Source organism: Coregonus clupeaformis, unplaced genomic scaffold, assembly GCF_020615455.1.
Source record: "Coregonus clupeaformis isolate EN_2021a unplaced genomic scaffold, ASM2061545v1 scaf0109, whole genome shotgun sequence".
Classification (NCBI taxonomy): Eukaryota; Metazoa; Chordata; class Actinopteri; order Salmoniformes; family Salmonidae; genus Coregonus; species Coregonus clupeaformis.
The window spans coordinates 104,854-119,423 of record NW_025533564.1 but is presented as its reverse complement, the minus strand read 5'-3'; the positions used below and the strand labels follow the sequence as shown (position 1 = coordinate 119,423).

At 42.4% G+C, this 14,570-nt stretch overlaps 1 protein-coding gene across 1 annotated transcript in view; it reads right to left on the bottom strand.

The window, feature by feature from the left end:
* Nucleotides 1–14,570, bottom strand: part of LOC121555945 (2-oxoisovalerate dehydrogenase subunit beta, mitochondrial) — a 97,971-nt gene that overhangs the window by 58,664 nt on the left and 24,737 nt on the right. The window contains exons 7-8 of the mRNA XM_041869788.2: nucleotides 9,855–9,952; nucleotides 8,127–8,237 (exon numbers count right to left, since the gene is read on the bottom strand). Of these exons, the coding sequence (XP_041725722.1) occupies nucleotides 8,127–8,237; nucleotides 9,855–9,952 (209 nt within the window). The remainder of the gene's footprint in view (nucleotides 1–8,126; nucleotides 8,238–9,854; nucleotides 9,953–14,570) is intronic.

Sequence of the window (14,570 nt, the reverse complement as noted above, 5' to 3'; positions counted from 1 at the left end):
CTTTTGGGCATAAAAGGAGCCAATATTCTATTTCATGTCAGGGTTGTTTTCATTAGTTGGCCCCACTGTCTGAAAACATAAAAAAAGGGATTATCTGCTTTTACTTTGAGAGGAATTGTGGGTCTGTTTTTTTTTTTTAGCAGAGACCCACATTTGTTCCTAATTTTACATTTGGACATGAAGTTCTTTATGCTTCAGATTTAGTAAAAGATAAAACAAAATATTTTAACATTGCATTCATGGCAATCGGGTACAAAGAACATGGTGATTATTTAGCCTGTGGTTAATTCATCCTCTCCAGTTAATTGCATGATTAAAAGGTTCTCTACTCAACCACAAAATAATGACACAGGGCAACACACTGAGGCTGAGAGACTGCTGCACAACACCACATTACCAGGCAGTGTTGTCGGCATTTTAATTTTATGGCTATAGGACTGAGTGAGGACATAATGGCCTTATCAAGAGAAAACAGACTAATATGTAATAAGAGAATGAGGAGATAGGGGACTCTAAACTGGCAGGGAAAAGAGAAATTAAAAGGTGTGAGGATGGATAATCCACAACACATTTAGGTGAAGGAGAGGAGGGAAGAAAAAACAGTGGAGAGGAAGACAAGTGTTGTTGGCAAGGTGGAGACTGCGACCTTGCCCCCGAGAACCATAAGCGGTGTATAAACACACTATTCAATTTCATAGAGACGGTTTAATGGGGCGGCCGTTGCTGAAAATCACCCCGTTTATTTGAGAAAATTGTCTCTGAACAATCAGCCCATAACAGACTGTTGCTCACTTCATTTGAAGCGCCCCGGTGCCAAGACAATAATAATATGCCATCGATTCCAATTGGGCTCCCAATTAAATTACAGGCCTGCGACCACAATTTTCATCTTGTGCCTTAACTGTCAGTTATAAGATTTACTTGGCAGCGGCGGGCCTCGCAGAGCTTACAGACTGTGTCATGTGCTGCACCAGAGGGACTTTAAAATTGCATGATAAAACAGGCAATATAAAAATCCATCCGACACTTTTGCCAGAGAGCGCCATGTCCCCAGCGGCTTGCCATGTTCACAAACAAAACAGTATATGGCACATTTGAAGTGCAAATTTATTGCAAATGAAATACAGAAATATCTCATTTACATAAGTATTCACACCCCTGAGTCAATACTTTGTAGAAGCACCTTTGGCAGTGATTAAGGCAGTAAGTCTTTCTGGGTAAGTCTCTAAGAGCTTTTCACACCTGGATTGTGCAATATCTGTCCATTATTGGTTGTTGATCATTGCTAGACAGCCATTTTCAGGTCTTGCCATAGATTTTCAAGTAGATTTAAGTCATTTAGGAACATTCACTGTCTTTGTGGAAAGGAACTCCAGTGTAGATTTGGCCTTGTGTTTTAGGTTATTGTCCTGCTGAAAGGTAAAGTCATCTCCCAGTGTCTGGTGGAAAGCAGACTGAACCAGGTTTTCCTCCATGATTTTGCCTGTGCTTAGCTCTATTCCGTAAATGTTTTTGCCTGAAAAACACCCCTTAATGATTAAACATACCCATAACATGATGCAGCCACCACTATGCTTGAAAATATGGGGAGTGGTACTCAGTAATGTGTTATATTGAATTTGCCCCAAACATGACACTTTGTATTCAGCACAAAAAGTGAATTGCGTTGCCACTTTTTTTTGCAGTATTACTTAAGTGCCTTGTTGCAAACAGGATGCATGTTCTGGAATATTTTTATTCCGTACAGGCATTCTTCTTTTTCACTCTGTCAATTAGGTTAGTATTGTGGAGTAACTACAATGTTGTTGATCTATCCTCAGTTTTCTCCTATCACAGCCATTAAACTCTGTAACTGTTTTAAAGTCACCATTGGCCTCATGGTGAAATCCCTGAGTGGTTTCCTTCCTCTCCGGCAACTGAGTTAGGAAGGACACCTGTATCTTTGTAGTGACTGGGTGTATTGATACACCATCCAAAGTGTAATTAACAACTTCACCATGCTCAAAGGGATATTCAATGTCTGCTTTTTTATTTTTATCTACCAATAGGTGCCTGCGAGACATTGGAAAACCTCCCTGGTCTTTGTGGTTGAAATTGTGTTTGAAATTCACTGAGTTAAAGTTCTAGTATGGAAATCAGTCAATTGAAATAAATAAATTAGGCCCTAATCTATTGATTTCACATGACTGGGCAGGGGTTCAGCCATGGGTGGGCATAGGCCCACCCACTTAGCAGTCAGACCCACCCACTGGGGAGCCAGGCCCAGCCAATCAGCATGAGTTCTTCCCCACAAAAGGGCTTTATTACAGACAGAAATTCTCTTCAGCAACCTTTTATTGTCCCCAGCACAAGGTTCACCTGTGTAATGATAATGCTGTTTAATCAGCTTCTTGATATACCACACCGGTCAGGTGGATGGATTATCTTGGCAAAGGAGAAATGCTCACTATTAGGGATGTAAACAAATTGATGCACAACATTTTAGAGAAATAAGCTTTTTGTGCGTATCGAACATGTCTGGGATTTTTTATTTCAGTTCATGAAACATGGGACCAACACTTTGCGTTTATATTTTTGTTCAGTGTAGATTCAGCTGCGGGACAATTTTTTCTTGAGCGGATGGTAGGGGGTTCGGAACATAATGACAAATAATTTGTAGACTGCAAATTGACCGCAAGAAGTCCAAACGGATATAATACCTGACTAAAACATAACTTCAAATCTTGCTTACATTTGATTATGCGTGGAAATACTTAAGAACAGATTTCCCAAATTAAAATCATTTGGAGCTGATTAGTAGTATTGTGTGTGTGTGTGAGAGAGAGAGTGTATGCAGGGTTGGGGAAGTAAAAAAACAACTAACTGTAAATATTACCAGTTCAAATATTGTAATCAGATTACAGATACTTTTGAAAAACTAAACTCAGCAAAAAAAGAAACATCCTCTCACTATCAACTGCGTTTATTTTCAAACTTAACATGTGTAAATATTTGTATGAACATAACAAGATTCAACAACTGAGACATAACTGAACAAGTTCCACAGACATGTGACTAACAGAAATTGAATAATGTGTCCCTGAACAAAGGGGGGGGGTCAAAATCAAAAGTAACAGTCAGTATCTGGTGTGGCCACCAGCTGCATTAAGTACTGCAGTGCATCGCCTCCTCATGGACTGCACCAAATTTGCCAGTTCTTGCTGTGAGATGTTACCCCACTCTTCCACCAAGGCACCTGCAAGTTCCCAGACATTTCTGGGGGGAATGGCCCTAGCCCTCACCCTCCGATCCAACAGGTCCCAGACGTGCTCAATGGGATTAAGATCTGGGCTCTTCGCTGGCCATGGCAGAACACTGACATTCCTGTCTTGCAGGAAATCACGCACAAAACGAGCAGCATGGCTGCTGGCATTGTCATGCTGGAGGGTCATGACAGGATGAGCCTGCAGGAAGGGTACCAGATGAGGGAGGAGGATGTCTTCCCTGTAACGCATAGCATTGAGATTGCCTGCAATGACAACAAACTCAGTCCGATGATGCTGTGACACACCGCGACAGACCATGAAGGACCCTCCACCTCCAAATCGATCCCGCTCCAGAGTACAGGCCTCGGTGTAACGCTCATTCCTTCGACGATAAACGCGAATCCGACCATCACCCCTGGTGAGACAAAACCGTGACTCTTCATTGAAGAGCACTTTTTGCCAGTCCTGTCTAGTCCAGCGACGGTGGGTTTGCGCCCATAGGTGACGTTGTTGCCGGTGATGTCTGGTGAGGACCTGCCTTACAACAGGCCTACAAGCCCTCAGTCCAGCCTCTCTCAGCCTATTGCGGACAGTCTGAGCACTGATGGAGGGACTGTGCGTTCCTGGTGTAACTCGGGCAGTTGTTGTTGCCATCCTGTACCTGTCCCGCAGGTGTGATGTTCGGATGTACCGATCCTGTGCTGGTGTTGTTACACATGGTCTGCCACTGCGAGGACGATCAGCTGTCCGTCTTGTCTCCCTGTAGCGCTGTCTTAGGCGTCTCACAGTACGGAGATTGCAATTTATTGCCCTGGCCACATCTGCAGTCCTCATGCCTCCTTGCAGCATGCCTAAGGCACGTTCACGCAGATGAGCAGGAACCCTGGGCATCTTTCTTTTGGCATTTTCCAGAGTCAGTAGAAAGGCCTCTTTAGTGTCCTAAGTTAAACTGAGACCTTAATTGCCTACTGTCTGTAAGCTGTTAGTGTCTTAACGACCGTTCCACAGGTGCATGTTCATTAATTGTTTATGGTTCATTGAACAAGCATGGGAACACTGTTTAAACACTTTACAATGAAGATCTGTGAAGTTATTTGGATTTTCACTAATTATCTTTGAAAGACAGGGTCCTGAAAAAGGGACTTTTCTTTTTTTGCTGAGTTTATATGATTGTTTCTGGAATACATTTTTAATTCCGAAAGGATGTTTGAAACAACAAAAATTCAAGTTGAAGTTTGTTCTGCCTGAGCAAGTCTGACCATATATCAGAGACCACTATGATGACACACCAAATGCTTTTTGATGGATCGTGGAAAAGAGCAGGAATAGGATTTTGTAGCCTACAGTCCAAACTATGTCTTACAATGGTGCGACCGCTGTCGGCATCCAAAGATTATTCAATTTGAATAAACCCTAAGGGTAAGGACGACAGCAGTGATGTAGCCTACGGGCTATGTATTATTGATATCTACATAGCGCATTGATGTGAATCACACTGCTGCCCTATCATTTAGCCATTTGCGCCTTACGAATTGTGGTTGTTGTGGATGGCTGTTCACAAATGTATATGTGTAACTCAATAATGGTTGAATTGAAGAAGTTTAAGCTGCCTATCAATCATTGTTTTTGCGACCAGTGGGCAGTCTGTGAAAAATGCGCTCTTGCAACAGCTGCATAGTGCGGATCCCAGCCTATGGAATAAAAATTGAAAAGATTTGGCATGGGCCCTCAGAACCACAAACTTTGTACAGCTGCACCATTGAGAGCATCTTGACTGGCTTCATTACCGCTTGGTGTCAGAGAAGGCCCTAAACATTTTCAAAGACTCCAGCCACCCAAGACACAGGTGCCTTCCTCTGACACCGCTTGGTATAGAGGTCCTGGATGGCAGGGAGCTCGGCCCCAGTGATGTACTGGGTCATACGCACTACCCTCTGTAGCGACTTGCGGTCGGATGCCAAGCAGTTGCCAGTACCGATGCACCAAGTCTGGAACCAACAGGACCCTAAACAGCTTCTACCCCAAGCCATAAGACTAATAAATAGTTAACCAAATAGCTGCACAGACTATCTGCATTGACCCTCTTTGCACTAACTCTTTTGACTCATCACATACGCTGATGCTACCAGCATTTATTATCTATCCTATTGCCTAGTCACTTTACCCCTACCTATATGTACATATTTACCCCTGCACATCGACTCGGTACTGGTACCCTGTTTATATAGCCAAGTTGTTACTCATTATGTATTTATTCCTTGAGTTATAATTGTTCCTATATTTTTCTCTGCATTGTTGGGAAGGGCCTGTAAGAAAGCATTTCACTGTTAGTCTACACAGGTTGTTTACAAACCATGTGACAAATAACATTTGATTTGACGTTTGAGGGAGTTCCTCCCTTCTAAACTCCTCTGTGGTATTGTGCTCCATACTGTCAAAAACAAGTTTAATTTAAAGGGACACCTCAGGATTTTGGCAATGATGCCCTTTACAGTGCCTTGCAAAAGTATTCATCCCCTTTGGCGTTTTTCTTATTTTGTTGCATTACAACCTGTAATTTCAAATGGATTTTTATTTGGATTTCAAGTAATGGACACACAAAATAGTCCAAATTGGTGAAATTAAATGAAAAAAATAACTTGTTTCAAAAAATTCTAAAAAATAAATAACGTAAAAGTGGTGTGTGCACATGTATTCACCCCCTTTGCTATGAAGCCCCTAAATAAGATCTGGTGCAACAAATTACCTTCAGTCTCATAATTAGTTAAATAAAGTCCGCCTGTGTGAAATCTAAGTGTCACATGATCTGTCACATGATCTCAGTATATATACACACATGTTCTGAAAGGTCTCAGAGTCTGCAACACCACTAAGCAAGGGGCACCACCATGCAAGCGGCACCATGAAGACCAAGGATCTCTCCAAACAGGTCAGGGACAAAGTTGTGGAGAAGTACAGATCAGGGTTTGGTTATAAAAAAAAAATCCAAACTTTGAACATCCCACGGAGCACCATTAAATCCATTATTAAAAAATGGAAGGAATATGGCACCACAACAAATCTGCCAAGAGAGGGCCGCCCACCAAAACTCACGGACCAGGCAAGGAGGGCATTAATCAGAGCGGCAACAAAGATACCAAAGATAACCCTGAAGGAGCTGCAAAGCTCCACTGCGGAGAATGGAGTACCTGTCCATAGGACCACTTTAAGCCGTACACTCCACAGAGCTGGGCTTTACGGAAGAGTGGCCAGAAAAAAGCCATTGCTTAAAGAAAAAAATAAGCGAACACATTTGGTGTTCGCCAAAAGCCATGTGGGAGACTCCCCAAACATATGGAAGAAGGTACTCTGGTCAGATGAGACTAAAATTGAGCTTTTTGGCCATCAAGGAAAACACTATGTCTGGCACAAACCCAACACCTCTCATCACCCCGAGAACACCATCCCCACAGTGAAGCATGGTGGTGGCAGCATCATGCTGTGGGAATGTCCATCGGCAGGGACAGTGAAACTGGTCAGAATTGAAGGAATGATGGATGGCGCTAAATACATGGAAACCTGTATCAGTCTTCCAGAGATTTGAGACTGGGACAATGACACTAAGCATACTGCTTTAAATGTATTGGAATGGCCTAGTCAAAGCCCAGACCTCAATCCAATTGAGAATCTGTGGTATGACTAAAAGATAGCTGTACACCAGCGGAACCCATCCAACTTGAAGGAGCTGGAGCAGTTTTGCCTTGAAGAATGGGCAAAAAACCCAGTGGCTAGATGTGCCAAGCTTATAGACACATACCCCAAGAGACTTGCAGCTGTAATTGCTGCAAAAGGTGGCTCTACAAAGTATTGACTTTGGGGGGGGTGAATAGTTATGCACGCTCAAGGTTCTGTTTTTTTGTCTTATTTCTTGTTTGTTTCACAATAAAAAATATTTTGCATCTTCAAAGTGGTAAGGATGCTGTGTAAAACAAATGATACAACCCACCAAAAAATCAATTTTAATTCCAGGTTGTAAGGCAACAAAATAGGACAAATGCCAAGGGGGGTGAATACTTTCGCAAGCCACTGCATCTACTTACCCAGAGTCAGACAAACTATTTGTATGTCTCTGTGTCCAGTATTAAGGAAGTTAGAGGTAGTTTCGCGAGCCAATGCTAACTAGCGTTAGTGCAATGACTGGACGTCTATGGGTATCTGCTAGCATAGGCCTAACAGACACATGCTCAAACTCGCACACTTTTGATAGACTTAAACAGCTGCAAATTATTGAGATATCAAAGTGTCACCAACAAAAACGTAAACAGGCCTATAGCAAATGCAGCATACAGCATTGATTTTTCATTTGCAAATAGCACTTTTCTGTAGTACTCAAAGCATGCCATTCCATGAGAGCAGCATTTTTTTTTCAACACGAAGCAATGAGCCCAAATCAGTCCTTCATGACAACAAAATCACAAATAACAGTTAGTTTTTGGGTAAAACATTTTGACTGATCTACATTTCCAAGTCCTATTCTTGAAGATCAAGGTGTATTACATTAATTGGAATGACTGGAAATAATCACATTATTATCTGTAGTAGTGGGTTAGAAGAAGCCTACAGAACCAACCCATAAAGTAAAATGCAACATCCATTTATGGCCAACTATGTAAACTCTAACATTGATTTATCCTGCAATAGATCAATTGGTAATTCATTTTTGTCTTCTAATGCCTTAAGGGGAAAGTAATCTAAAAGTAACTGAAAGTAATCAGATGAGTTTGGGTAATCAAAAAGTTACATTACTGATTACATTTTTTTCGACAGGTAACTAGTAAGTGTGTTTGTGTGTGTGTGAGAGAGTGTCTGTGTACAAATGATATACCCTAGTGTGCGTCTTACCTTGCAAACGGTCTCAGTGTCCCAAGGCAAGATGGTCTGCAGATCTATGAGTTCACAGGACACACCCAGTTTCTCCTGAGCCATGTTGGCCACTTCCCTCAGCACATGGATCTGCAAGGCAGGAGTCAGAGATCAAGACAGTGTATTCCATTCTAATCCACAATGGATATTAGAACACTTTATAATAACATCAAGAACCCCTTTTAGAATCCACTGAAAAGCAATACACAGCACCCCTTATTAACGTTCAAGTCAGTTTGGACTAATGGAGAAAGTTGCTTGGATAGACTCCATGTTAATTGGCAGATTACAAAGCTTTCTGTTTCCAGATAAATGACTGCTGTGCCTGTGAATAAATCGGGAATCTAACAGCAGGACATACTGGCTACATTGTTATTATCCCCAAGCTGTGCAGCAAGGCTTTGAGTGTGTCTATGAATGTGTGTGAGGGTTGATGAATAAAATCTATTAATGTGTGGGTCTTGAGTGATAGCCATGAGTCATAATCAGATAGCCAATTGATAAATAAGGAACACCAATCTATAGGCTTCCAGTCCATTTAGACAAGTCTACAAAAGGCATTTAAAAAGATAACTATTCTGGCGTTAGTCAACCTTGCGGCAGGTAGCTTAGTGGGTAAGAGCGTTGTGCCAGTAACCGAAAGGTCGCTGGTTCTAATCCCCGAGCCGACTAGGTGTAAAATCTGTCGATGTGCCCTTGAGCAAGGCACTTAACCCTAATTGCTCCTGTAAGTCGCTCTGGATAAGAGCGTCTGCTAAATGACAAAATAAATAAATAATAAAAAATCAAATAAAAATACTGAATATTGCTGAAGCAATGATATAGCCTAGTACTTCTGTCAAGAGACAGTATAAACAGGTTTAGAGTGTGCAATAAAACCTTACAATATAACAGTAGGGATTTTCAGCACAAGCAAAATGAACCGCTCTGTTTCGCTCATTAACAGGCCTTCACGGCAGGTTCCAGGCGCGGTTCCGACCGTTCCACTCACTGGGAGTTGTTTTCTATTCACTCGTCCATGGAGGGCTGATGGATTACCGGAGTAATGGGGTGGGGAAAGGAGTGGCATTTTAAAAAGAAGCCCCGATTTCGACAACGGGTGGATTTTTCATCTTTACAAAATGATGGCTTTGATAGAGTTGATTTCCCCGTCATTCCGTACTACACACACACCCTCAGGCTTAGACCCCTTCTGCTCTTCAGCTGTACCTACATTAGTCTCTTTCTCTGGGTGGGTTAAGCCTGTTAAGTGGGCTAGCAGAATCTTTGTGAGGGGCGACGACACCAAGAGAGCTACATAGACCATAATCCTCTCCTGAGGAAAATAAATCAGGGGGATAGGAGTTGAAGACAATGGAAGGCCTTGTGTTGACGTGGACTGTTAACACTGTGGAGCAGCGTCGGTCCAACGGAGACGTCAGTGTAGATACGATAAACCACCAACCCCTGGTGGGAAACCCCCTGTTGAGAGGCGTGGGCTTGTGATGGAGCTAGGAGATAATCCATGGCTCGTCCCTGCCGGCTTAAATGTCAAAGAGCCAAGATGTAACGCGGATGTCCCTACTCTGCCCGCCTACATACCATGCCATAAACAATGACTTCCGGCTAAGGTCATGACTCATGCAGTCATAGATGGATATATAGCTCCATCTCCTCTATGGCTCGAGTATGTAGGATCAACCCATGGCTCCTTCTTTCACGTCTCACCTGTGTTCCCCACGCGACCAGAGTGACGTCACTTCCTTCCTGTATAATCTCGGCCTGCGAAAGTGGGATGGTGTAGGCCTCTGTAGGGACCTGCTCCACTGCAAAACACACAAAGAAAAAGCAAACACGACCTCTATCGCAATTGTTTCAAAACCTGTCCTCTCCTCATCTCCTCCCCTTCATCTGCACTGATTGTAAAATACTTGACAGGTGAAAACCCTATGGTATTAGGCTGGCTTTCACCCGGTCAGTTCTTGCAGATCAGTGCAGTGAAGGAGAGGTTTCTGGGGGGGACAATTTAGAAAGAGCCCAAGTATTTTATCAGTACGGCCAACATGACCCGGTGCACATATGCAACTACAGTACTACACACACCAGGAATATAATTGGGGGTCAATCCCGAACACACATTAATCATTCTGTTATGGCAAACTGTGTTTGCTCTGTCAAGTAAGGATGACAAGCACGGAAATGACCGGCACACTCATAAATGAAAGCCTTCAATCTGTGCTTCCAGTCAGGAACAAAGTCTCTGGCCCATTTGAGATACTTTTTCCAGACCTCATCAATCACGTGGAGCCTTGTGTGCGCCTCTCTATGGGCCTCTGTAGCTCAGTTGGTAGAGCATGACGCTTGCGACGCCAGGATAGTGGGTTTGATTCCCGGGACCACCAATAAGTAAAATGTATGCACGCGTGACTAAGTCAATTTCGATTACAGCGTCTGCTGAATGACATATATTATTATAATAATAATAATAATAATAAGATAAATCTATGCACTAACATTATCTAGTGCCAACTATAGGCCAGTTACCCTGATCAATGTGGTCAACAAAACATTTGCGGGATGGGATATAGTTCAAAGGGACATTATATTAATTAATCAGACTTTCTCTTGGATCCTTTTCCAAAGAGACTAACCCTTTGACACCCTATTTGTAGTAATCTTGGACTTCATAACAAACACTTGGTAGCAAAAAACCTAAGGAACCAACATAGCCTATCATGTAGTTATGTGGTAACAACATTACACATGTCTTTGGTGCTCATCATACACAGCTTTGACCCTGACGAGCAAGATAAAATAGAAGGTGTGTGGGGGGGTTTATTGGGGAGACCTGTGCTCTTTAAAGGTCTCTTGCATGGTAACACATGAACTGCAAATGTCATTGGACGTACTATTGATACTCACGGGAGACATTACGGTTTGCGACTCCACTCTACGCTTCCCGGAACAGTCTGGATGACTTCCACACATTCCCCCTCTAGAGGTTAAGAAACAGGCTGCCGACTTCAAGTTTCTTCAGCAATTTCAAACGAGTCGAAAGAGCTACCTCTGGCAAGCCTTTTTTTTACAACCCAATCCTGAAGTCACAGTGTATGCTGGTACATGGTTCAAATTAATCATGGACTGAATGGGGTGTGATAGAATCACCTATAGGCCACATGGGACATTTATTTACAATTAAATGGCTTCCAGATTTAAGTGATGTCAGGGATGAGAGGGTGTTTATTTTGGTTAATCAGTATCTCTCAGAGCAAGTAATCTAATCATCAGGGTGATTCAGAAAGATGTGGAATTGGGAAAAGAAAATGCACTCTTTCAAAATACCAACTCCAATGATGGAATTTCAAATTATTTCTCTCTCGGAACATCTTGAGATACTTATAATAAGTAAACATACAGTAAACTGAAATTCGTAGGTTTTTCCTAAATCTACTAAGTTAACCTTACACAGAAAGCCGCAACAAGTAAAATCCCACACCTACCACTAACGAACAAACCAGTGAACTGCTGGTCACTGGCTTCAGGGATCTTTATTTAGTGGAATTTAAATCAACCTTCTCTGCTGTACAGAGCTTTCCCGTTTCAGACCGTGACACAGCAGTCATTTAGTAATGACTGATCTTACTCAAGAAGACCCATGTCAGGCGGTGATTGCCTTTTTCAGAATCAAGTCCCCAATTCACTTAAAGGAAGTACACTCAACATCCAGCTTAGAGATCATAAGCTCACGTGACAATGGTGATGTATAACAGTCTTCATAAAAAATATAATCTTAATAGGGGGAATCTCTGTCATTAACTAGCCTATATTTAACTACGGTCCTGATGAAGCCAGTGCTTGTGGTTCCATCCCCTCTGGCTGGTAAGAAACGAAATTGACTGCTTCAATTAAAAACATTACATGACCTCATCATCCAAACAAGCATTGCTCAGAGGGATTAGGACCCCGCACGAGAGGTAGTGCTTTCTGCTCTTTTCAGAAATTAAAGTAATTCCCTAACTGCTGCCAGTTCTGAGAGCCCTGTGGGACAGACAAGCGATTGTAGCCACCGAGTTGGGGAAAAAATGAACAATATTTAGTCATTTCGCTATGGGAAACATAACTACGAGATATTTTGAGAAGAGGATAGACTTGAAATAGCCATTAGGGATGTAGCTCAATTGGTAGAGCATGGCGTTTGCAACGCCAGGGTTGTGGGTTCGATTCCCACGGGGGGCCAGTATGAAAAAATAATAATCTATGCACTCACTAACTGTAAGTCGCTCTGGATAAGAGCGTCTGCTAAATGTAAAAATGTAAAATGTAAATGTAATACCATGGAACTATTTTAGTCAGACAAGTGTCTGACTGTGTCCTTCTCCCCACAGAGACACACAATCTCTGCCTCTCTGACATGGTTTCATTAAGTCTCACTGAGTCATAGACACTGTACACAATTTGGACCAGCAAACCCCACTGTACTTCCAAGTAACTGGGTTTAGTCCATCTGAAAATGCAACAACAAACCTCACAGAAAGAAAGATTTAGGGTTTTGTTGTGGGATATATAACTGAGGTGTTATTTCATTCACATTTTGAGAGAAGTAAGTGTCATGACTAATATAATTTTTACTCTGCAGTAGGAACAAAAGGCTGCTCTTGACTTCCTGAGAAGCATCAAACACAATTTGACATCCAAAATAAAGATAAGGAGTGGAAAAATAATATGGCAACTGCTTTTCTGTGCCAAGAACACAGCAAAACTGAAACATCATATCCTTGCAGGTCCTAAAGAGGCGGAATTCAACTTGTTTGTTAAACCATATTACTGTGACTAACAGTTCACCTCACCATATTACTGTCAGACTAGAGCTGGGTTCCCCAATAGGCTGCCCGCAGGCCAAATTCGGCACGCGGGTGATTTTATTTGGCCCCCCAAGTACTCTGAGCAAAAATAAAATATTTGTCTTTGGACATAAAGACTGTAAAAATCACCAGGAAATCAGCAAAAAGTTATTTTAATTTAGGAAGTTCACTAGTATTCCCACACATAAATAGAGAGGCATTTGTGATCGTATCCCAACGTAATCAAGGTTTGAAATGATTCTGTTTTTGTTAAATACTATATCTGTTTGGGATTCTTGCAGACAATGTGCAGTGCACACATTATTTACAACTATGTTCCCGCCCTCCGACCATCCGCTCAAGGAAAAACCCCTGCACTAGAGCCAATAATACACTTCAGACTTGCATAGAAATGGCAGAGGTGCAAAATGAGTCAACACTGCCACATATCCTATATTCTACAATTTGGAAGCATACACTCACGCTAAGTAAACTGCACATTGATGACAGCATACCTCTCCGCATTTAGCAGAATGCTAGGGGGCCGGACACCCTTCTGACTCTCCAGGTCTCACACTACTCAGTCTCCTTCAAGAAATTGCAGAGAGAGGAGCAAGCTCCTACACCTCTGCCCTGCCCAACACAACTGGTCCCCTCCATATTGCTGTTGACTTGTGGGATGGTGTGCGTGCACCAAGTGAGTTGTGTGACATGTGTATATTTAAGCAATAAGGCACGAGGGGGTGTGGTATATGGCCAATATACCACGGCTAAGTGTTGTTCTTAGGATACAGCCCTTAGCTGTGGTATTATGGCCATATACCACAATCCCCAGAGGTGCCGTATTGCTATTATAAACTGGTTACCAACGTAATTAGAACAGTAAGAATCAATGTTTTGTCAAACTCGTGGTATACGGTCTGATATACCAAGGCTTTCAGCCAATCAGCATTCAGGGCTCGAACCACCCAGTTTATAATGTTCTTCATAGTTAGTAGTATAACTACTGCCTATTGTATGTTGCCTCTCTCTGTTTACTTTGTTACGTAATCTAGGGTTGGGCGATGTCAACCTTTGTCCTATCGTGACTATGTACATGATATACGATGGTATTGCCCCCTATTGTCACCCCCCCCCCCCAAATTTTGTTTTTATTAATGGATAACAAAAACTCAGCTAAAACCACTGTTGGGCTATAGCGCGAAATCACATGCTACAACTAGACGAATCATGACGAAAGATAATATTGATGAAAGCCTGGGCAGAGGCTAAGTGCAGGGAAATCTTTTATAATATTCATTTCTGGTGGAGCTTCATCATGGAACCGGTCTGTCTGTCTGTCTGTCTGTCTGTCTGTCTGTCTGTCTGTCTGTGTCTGTCTGTCTGTCTGTCGTCTGTCTGTCTGTGTCTGTCTGTCTGTGTCTGTCTGTCTGTCTGTGTCTGTCTGTCTGTCGTCTGTCTGTCTGTCTGTGTCTGTCTGTCTGTCGTCTGTCTGTCTGTGTCTGTCTGTCTGTGTCTGTCTGTCTGTGTCTGTCTGTCTGTGTCTGTCTGTGTCTGTCTGTCTGTCTCTGTCTGTCTGTGTCTGTCTGTCTGTCTGTGTCTG